This window comes from Drosophila mauritiana, chromosome 3R (assembly GCF_004382145.1).
Source record: "Drosophila mauritiana strain mau12 chromosome 3R, ASM438214v1, whole genome shotgun sequence".
Classification (NCBI taxonomy): Eukaryota; Metazoa; Arthropoda; class Insecta; order Diptera; family Drosophilidae; genus Drosophila; species Drosophila mauritiana.
Genome location: NC_046670.1, coordinates 23,055,622 through 23,063,959, shown reverse-complemented (window position 1 = coordinate 23,063,959; position 8,338 = coordinate 23,055,622). Strand labels below are relative to the sequence as shown.

Here is an 8,338-nt window from a genome sequence, read left to right as displayed (position 1 = left end):
ACTGGCCGCTTTTAATTTTTTTTTTATACCAAGTTTACAACTTCTCAGGCTTTGTTGCATTCTTCGAGGGCTTCGAGCACTTTTGCAAATAAGCCAAGCAAACAATACAAAAAGGACAAGGTATTGCAAGGGAAAGTTTAACAACTATAAGATAAATAGTTCAACTGCTGAGTTTTTCTTTAAAAAAATGCATAACTCGGTCTAAGAGTCTCTCAATAAGTTTATTTTATATGCTAGTAATTGTTTAAGTAGAATGCAATATCTCTGCCAATAAAAGGCAAAAAGGAAACAGCTTATGCCACACTTTAGCTGCTTTTATTTCATTTGTCATTGTCTGCCCTTCCAAAAGAAACGATGGTCGATGGTCAACGAAGCATGTGAGGAAAATGATTCACTACATGGACAAATTTGCAATGTAGAAATAGCTGGTCCTGATTGCACAGTTCATGGAGCATGACATTATATGACCCATTCACTCGGCGTCGCCTTCTCACGTCATGAGATTCCTAATTAGATCAGCAATGGAAGATAGGGCAGAAACTCAGTGAGCTGCTTTGCATGCAATGAAAAGATACAGACGCTTACCCCTCCGCTTTTAAGTGCAACATTTCCAGTCTTATCTTTAAGTTACTCCACTTGAGTGACATCCGTTGTTTTACCTCCGCTTTTTACAGCAGCAACTTAAAAAAAAAACAGATATGAAACGTGGGCTTAAAGAAAGACTTGAAAAGCACCGGGTGAAATGTAGGTATATAAGCACAGTAACGCCCTTAAATTGACTTTATTTTTGTTTTTTACTGATTTCCCAATTACCAATTCACCTGCTCTTTTTCATTAGGGTTCCATTTCATTATTTCGGTATTTTCGAAATCAATTAGCTCGAAAATCGCAGGCAGCAGGCGCGTAATTGGATTGTTTTGCGGCTGACAGTGTGTATTGCGAATTCGAGCTCTAAAATGTCGCATTGTTGACCTATGACCACAGGCACGGGCAACGCCGTAATTTGAATAGGTGGGCGTATGGCATCAGCAGACATCCCGGTCCGCACCCGCAGAAATATTTCACCGCAAATACGCCAAATCTTGCCCACACCAGCGCTCGACAATTCCTGTCTGTTAAGGTTGGCTTAAATATTTAAGCAATGCCAATCAGTCGAAAGAAGGTAAAGGCGAACTTTTCACTTTCAATTATTCTTATTTAAGGTATGCATTAATCAAATAATTCCGTTAAAAGGGTCAGCAATAGAAGTGGAGAAGATACACTAGAAGTTGTCTGTGGCATTTGTAAATCTTCAAATAATAGAAAACCATGAGCCCCTTAATGACAAACATTAGCTCCCGCCTACGCTTTAAATATTTAATTAAGCTTATTTCCCATACGCCACGTGGCCATGGCCGCACATACGAATACGTACGAGTATGTGACCAGACAAAGTGGGTTAGCTTTATGGCCGGGTTAAGGAACCTCTAAAACGCAACGGTTGCTAGGCGGGAGCTTTGTCTATGCTTCTATTTTTCCAAACGGGGAGGTCAGCAATTACCCGGCCAGCGGTCATTAAAAACAATCCTCAGCGGAGCACGCAAAGCCATTGGTATTAGCCTCTTGCTGGGTCTCGGTTCCCATGTGAACTAAAATATGCCTCTGCGTGACATTACTTATTTCAGTAACTGAATAAGCTAAATTTTGGGTTAGCCTTAGCTAGCGAATATTCAAGTATTCGATATTATGATTAAAGGCGGAATTTTGGTGCTTTACTTTACCTTACGAAATGCATTATAAAACAAAAAGCTAAACACGTTAAACACGCCATCTCTTACGTTTGTCAAATGTAGCGTTACTGTTCTCTACATGTAAAAAACGTGAGGTCGAAAGTAAAGTTGTAAATGTTTATAAATAATAAATTAGTCAACAAATTGCTATTTTAAAATAAAAAAAGGAAAAAAAGTGTATTAATGTTAGGTTTTTCTATATAGTTTTGTCAATTTATTTTACACCAAAAAGCTTCGAAGCCTAAGTTACAAAAGGTGCTTGATATGAAAAGAATTCGGTGAAGGCTTTCAAAAGCTTACTAGCCTGGCGCGAAATTTAAAATACCACAATGCACTGCAGCCACAAAAAACCTATAAAATTGCAAAATAACCGATTTCTTTAAATTATATTTATTTTGAAGAGGAATCTTATTTTTCAAATATCTTAGCTTACAAAATATTCCATTTCAGTGGATACAATAATTGTTTAAAAGATAACCCATTGAGACAATAAGGAACCCCGTAGCTACGTTATAAATCGTTGTGCGACAACTAAATAATAAATAACGATCTTAAAGGTAAATCTATGAGCTCAAGGGAGTGATCGGCATGCGCCAAGCATCCTTGATCATATCCGCCGCCTTTTCGGCGACCATGATCACAATGGCATTGGTGTGACCAGCTGGGACATTGGGTAACACAGAAGCATCCACAACCCGCAATCCACGGATACCGTGGATCCGCAGTTGGGCATCCACCACTGAAGTATTATCCGTTGCAGGACCCATTTTGCAGGTGCCCGATTGATGCTGCAAACTGGAGCCATATCTTCTTAAGCAGCATTTCCAGTACTCCTCGCTGGCGAATTTTAGGTGCTCGCAGCCCGGAAATGGGCGGTCATGGAAACGAGTACCCATCTTCACCATAGGCTTCGATCTAGAAAGCTTCAAAATCTGAAAATGCCAAAGAAATTAATTATGTTTCGGATTCTAACTGATTAATCCTACCATTTCGATTCCCTCGATCATGGCCCTCACATCGTCGGGATGCTGCATGAAATTGGGCTCCATTCGGGGCCAGTGGAAGGGATTGCGACTACGCAGCGATATTCTGCCCCGACTTTTGGGTCGCAGGAGCACTGGAACCAGACCAAAGGTCTCCTTGTTCTGCAGATCTCCAAACATATAGTCGTAAAACTCGTCGGTGATGCCAAGCAAATTTCGCATGGTGCCAAAGCGATCTCCACTTAAGGATCCTGCTCCTAGGACCAGTTCCATATCAGGATAGTCCTTTGCTATAGAAATTGCATACTATTAAAACAAATTTACACATTTGGTCATGATTCATTCTTACCAAATTTGGAACTGGGAGTCCGCACAAAAGCGAATGCCTCAGCTCCACCTGGAATTGTATATGGTCCTTGTCCTGCGAAGATGTACCTGAATATGTCCGAGGGATTCAGCAGTCGAGCATCGTTTACCGTCGAATCATTGACCACGAACACAAGACCATTAAGTGTTATGTGATCCTGTAAGTTGTAACCAACTGGCAGGTCCTGCTTTACTGTTATATTGTGCTCCCTAAGGTGCTCCGCTGGACCGATCCCGGATAGCATGAGAAGCTGTGGACTGGCAATGGTGCCAGCGGAGAGGATCACCTCTTTTCTGGCCCGCACGGTGTAACGCTGACGTTGTTTCACGAACTCCACTCCAGTGGCAGTTTTAGTGATCGGATCGATTATCAGTCGAGTGACCCAACTTTTCATGGAGATATGAAGGTTCTTGCGATGCACAACTGGCTGTATAAAGGCCTTGCTCGTACTGCACCGCCTGCCATTCCGGATGGTGGCCTGTGATCTTGCAAATCCCATGAGGTGCTCTCCATTTGGATCGGTAATTTCGTAACCCATTTCCCTGCCTGATTTCAGAAAAGCCTTCAAGAGTTGTGACCTGTAGTCCGTATACTGCACATCCAACTGGCCATTGCGTCCATGATAGGGGGATTTATACAGCTCCGGAATTCCAATCCTCTCCGATTTTCGAAAGTAGGGCAGCAATTCATCGTACGACCAACCTGAGTTGTTGGCCGCCGCCCACTCATCATAATCTCTACGATGACCACGTGTATATAACATAAAGTTGATCAGACTGGTGCCACCCACGCCACGCCCCTTGGGCCAGTTGCAAACGCCCCCTTTTAAGCCTTGACAGGCGTGCTCCGTTGGCTCCGCCTTGTAGCCCCAATTATATCGAGTCATTTGGGTTAGAGCCGCTGTCAGAGGAACATCGCTGATGAAGGTCTCCTGATCGCCGGCCTCCAGGAGCAGAACACTAGCCGAGGATATCTCGCTCAGCCGATTGGCCATCACACATCCCGCGCTTCCTGCTCCCACGATGATGAAGTCATATTCCGGCAGGAATCGTGTGGTGTCCGGGATCCTATTGTTCAGCAAAGAAGTCTCAAAATCACGAGCCAAATCCACAAGAAGTTGGGACCAGGTCACTTGAAAAGACCACAGGCAGATTATCAGCACTCCACAGAATCTCATCTTGGTTTAACCTGCAAGGTTGAATATTGCGTTTAAAAATGTAAACAAGAAAAAAAAAACATTTTTTACGATTGCATTTGTGTACAAAATCTATATTATTCTTCAGTGAAACGAATTTTAGTGACAACCTTGTTAAAAATAATCGTTATTTGTTGCGTGTTGTTAAAATGTCAAAAGCGCACTTTTTAAAAACTTTTTGCATTGCTGCGACATAAGTTACTTTACCACATATATATGAACACTGTTTATGACATTTTTAATAAAAAGTAAAACTTCCTACTCAAAAAATTTCAATTAACGTTCAGAAAATAGAAAGTCAGAACATTCTGAGGAAATTAGCATTCCCATGCGAGTGCGACCTTGAGAACGATTTCTCATTTTTTCCTTTTCATGTTCTGAGCCCTATTCACATCCCGATGCACTCCGGATTCATCCCGAACGTGTTTTGAGCTCAAGTTCAACAGGTTTTGCGGTTACAAGACAACCAAAATCAAAAGTGCCAATAAAAATAATGACTTGGCAAAAGGAGCGAAATTAAGTTAATGCTAGCTAACCGGTTCGTGGTCAAAACAAAACTAAAATGAAGAAGAAACCAAATCAAAGCAAACATTGCAAATAAAATCAAAATAAATCGATCGCGAAGACGTAGCAAATATTTAAGCGTTGACCCATAAACCGCACACGGATGTTCGTAAAAAAAAAACAATATTGCTCAAAAAATCCTCAAAAAAGGTCGAAATTAAATTACTTTAAGTTGTGGGCGCCAAATGTTTTTTTATGCAAATTATCTCAATTTGGGAATTTTCGAAGCGCCGACAAAAATTGCACAAATGTTAATAAATCATTTCAATTAACCTCAATAAAGCCGGCAAGTAGTTGAATGGGACGATACAGTAGCCAAGTTGAAAACTGGTTCATCGAACGCTTAAAATAAGCCACAATAATGAGATTCCACGGCTCTGCCTTTGTTCAGTTAAGTTCTATTTCTTGGCCATGGCCTTGTGGTCGGATTCACTCGATCGGTTACGACGATTACAGAACTACTTATAGCCGGTTTCACTTTGGACACGCCTTCCGAAGGGCGATGTATTCATTAAGGTTCTGGCTATCAACACCACGCCAATCAATGTGGGTCATTAAGCCGAACTTAATTGGCTGAGACGAACAAGCTGAAGATCTTGATAACTATAACATAAAATTAGTTTAATCTGATTTGAAAAATAATTATGTTTATGAGTAATTAAGTTGACCATTAGGAGGGATTAACACATTGCGGTTAGGTTGCTCAAAAATTATCTCAAAACGAAATCATCCAGCTAATTAAGTTGAAATTTTATTATTTAACTTCATAACTTCAGAAAATATACCTATTATTATATATCTCTTTCGGAAACTAAAACTATTGATTCCAAGTTCCTAAGGTGCACAATATTTTCCGTTTAAGCCTGCAACACAGATACATTTCATTAGCCAAAAACCGCAGAACTGCATTTTTTGTCGGTCTAGCAGCTTGACAAGTTCTCACTAAAAAGACCACTTGCTAAATGCTTTTAGAGTTTACGTCAGTAGACCAGATTGAAACACACACACACGCACGTTGCAGCACCGATTGTCACAAATTCTCTTATGAAATTCTAAACACGTTTGCCAATTCAAAATCCATGCAAATGGGTTGGCGATAGAATGCACTTACGAAATGTTCTGTATAAAAATGGGCCACTAAAATTCACAGATACTCCGGATCGATTCACCTATTCACTTGACGAAAGCGCATGCGCGCCCTCTGATGTCCGGCGCTTAAATGAAACGTTGCTGCCCGGCCTGCAGCGTTGAAGCCTATGAGAGATCAAAAAGTAAAAAAGTAAAAAAAGTTTTAAAAACTGAGTTAACAACACGGGTAGCTGCCGGGCTAGTCGGTCAACGCGCTACGTTCGAGCGATCACGAAAGAAAGATACAAGAAACATTTGAGCGCCGATCCACGATGGACCATTTATTTTCAAGTTCATCGGGTGAACTTGCAAATTTTTTTGGTCCATTTTACGAGCTATTTTTGGGGAATTTGCTGCATGTTGATTAGCACCACGCGGATCGAAAGATCGTAAGCCTAATCATGCTGGACAAGTCGATGATCAGCGATTTGTCGCCGACTTATTAGCGCGGAGGTGCGAACGCTCAAGTAGGTGAATTAAAGTGCTTCCGCTGTTTACGGTTTGCGATCTTTGAATTAATATTGGAACCACAATAATGGAACGAGTCATTGGACTGCCCCTGGTGAAGTTCAATGTCAAGATTTGAATCGAAGAGACGCTTTTCCGGCTGTGCTAGCGACCTTAACAGATCGTCTTGGTTACATGGGTCTGCTGATCATTAAGATGGCATTCAGCGGATTACAAACGCTTGACCCAGACTCATTTGCATACGAACAACAGCCAAATCGTTTCTTTAATGGGCAACTGAACACATTTTTTGGCTCTAGCTCGCCCGATTTCGCAGTTACTTTCACAATACATTTTTTATCTAATTTTTGGCGATTTTGGTGAATCGTAAAATCAGTGACCTTGAGTACAATACATGTGTTTCTTTTTATAGCTACAATTTGAGCATAAGGGCATGAATGCATTTTGCATTGCTTTATTCGATATTTGCCCAGCTTTTATGCATATTCATTTGGCATGACTCGGCTCATTTGTATGGAGTTCAAACACGTACTCCACCAAGTGCTCAACTACTCAAATAAATGGTGACCTGATAATTGATTATGGATCAGGAAACAATGCGTCTTGCTAATTAAATTTTAACTGCCAAACAAAGGGTATACATGGATAATCGCAAAACTGGAATTTCCAAAAAGTAATTGCTCAGGGCAGAAAGTGAGACTGCAATTTTTGAGATTTGTGTATGAGATTTTTTTTAAATTTAAAACAAGCTATCTGCCTATGCGTTGCACTACTCTCAAAAGAACCTTCTCATAATTAGCACAGAATATATGAAATGTTTGCTAACGAATTCACATTTTACATACTTGATTTGCAAATTAGCAAACTCAAATAGTTTCCAATGCCAACGCATAGTGTAAAAATTGGCTCAAACAAACAAGTAACACAAGTGCATTATTCCCAGCAGTTGTGGTGCCAGTGCTAAAGTTATTTATAGGCCAGCTACTTCAAGTGACTCACTACTAATATTATAAATTTTAATCACTTGGACAAACACTCCCCAAACGCACTTCATAAACGACCTTGTCTGTGCAACAACAAGCTAACAAATCTGAGTTGATACAAAAACGCTGGCGTTTTAACGCTCGACAGCCAAAGACAACAAACAGTGGCTGCTCAGGCGGATATCAAATAATACAAATTACCAAATACGAATCCGTATCACGGCATCAAAATAAACCAAATCAACAGTTTCTGCACCGCTTGCCGGGCGGGCAATAAAAACTCTTCAGTGTCAAGTGGGCCGGGTCGCCCAGCACTTGGGCCCCATAAATCACGTGTCTCAAACAGATGAAGACGTGACCGGAGTGCGTAAAAAACCCAATATAACAATATAATGCCTGTAAACTAACAATAATAATAGCCCCGCTGATGGAGCACCCACAATGCCATAAACGCAGCACGATGATTGACCAACGTCACCGGCGCTTTGGTAAAATTATGATTTTGCATCTGAGGGCTGAAATTGAGCCGAGTGCTTCGAGTGTCAATTGTGCGGTTAAAAATAATATTTAAGAGCCGAGTTAAGACGTGGTCGACGTGCAGACAAGGGTGTACCACCGTCATCATCAAAATCCATGCCCCAAATGACACTCAAAAGGTCTAAGCCAGGCTAAAGAGGACCGACTTAATTGAATGAACTTGAAACAATTGCTGAATAATTTTATGTCTATTGAGTGGGTATGCATTATAACCCACAATTGATGAGGAGTTCCGAAAATCTCTAATCTAGATTTTGTTTTACCAAAGTACTTCTACATTTTTTTATCTTATATTAAACCTAATTATTTTAAAATGGCTGAATAAACTTTTTAGGTATTTAACA

The 8,338-nt window shown here is 40.6% G+C and overlaps 1 protein-coding gene across 2 annotated transcripts; it reads right to left on the bottom strand.

Annotated features, from left to right (window-relative positions):
- Positions 1 to 2,176: 2,176 nt before the first annotated feature.
- LOC117145127 (glucose dehydrogenase [FAD, quinone]) lies at positions 2,177 to 6,100 on the bottom strand. Of its 2 annotated transcripts, XM_033310647.1 has the most exons (4): positions 5,990 to 6,100; positions 3,102 to 4,307; positions 2,756 to 3,042; positions 2,178 to 2,701 (listed from the first exon to the last, which is right to left on the bottom strand). In XM_033310647.1, the coding sequence occupies exons 2-4, from the start codon at positions 4,294 to 4,296 to the stop codon at positions 2,333 to 2,335; spliced, it is 1,851 nt and encodes a 616-aa protein (XP_033166538.1). In that variant the 5' UTR covers positions 4,297 to 4,307; positions 5,990 to 6,100; the 3' UTR covers positions 2,178 to 2,332. The 2 variants fall into 2 exon arrangements, with proteins under 2 accessions (XP_033166539.1, XP_033166538.1); XM_033310648.1 differs by lacking the exon at positions 5,990 to 6,100 and having other exon boundaries at positions 2,177 to 2,701.
- Positions 6,101 to 8,338: the final 2,238 nt, after the last annotated feature.

What these genes read in the sequence shown, in the direction of transcription:
- LOC117145127 (XM_033310647.1), bottom strand. Translation starts at nt 4,296, where the DNA reads ATGAGATTCTGTGGAGTGCTGATAATCTGCCTGTGGTCTTTTCAAGTG. An exon ending in GACTCCCAGTTCCAAATTTG is followed by an intron (nt 3,043 to 3,101) that starts GTAAGAATGAAT and finishes CAATTTCTATAG; the next exon opens with CAAAGGACTATCCTGATATG. An exon ending in TGATCGAGGGAATCGAAATG is followed by an intron (nt 2,702 to 2,755) that starts GTAGGATTAATC and finishes TGGCATTTTCAG; the next exon opens with ATTTTGAAGCTTTCTAGATC.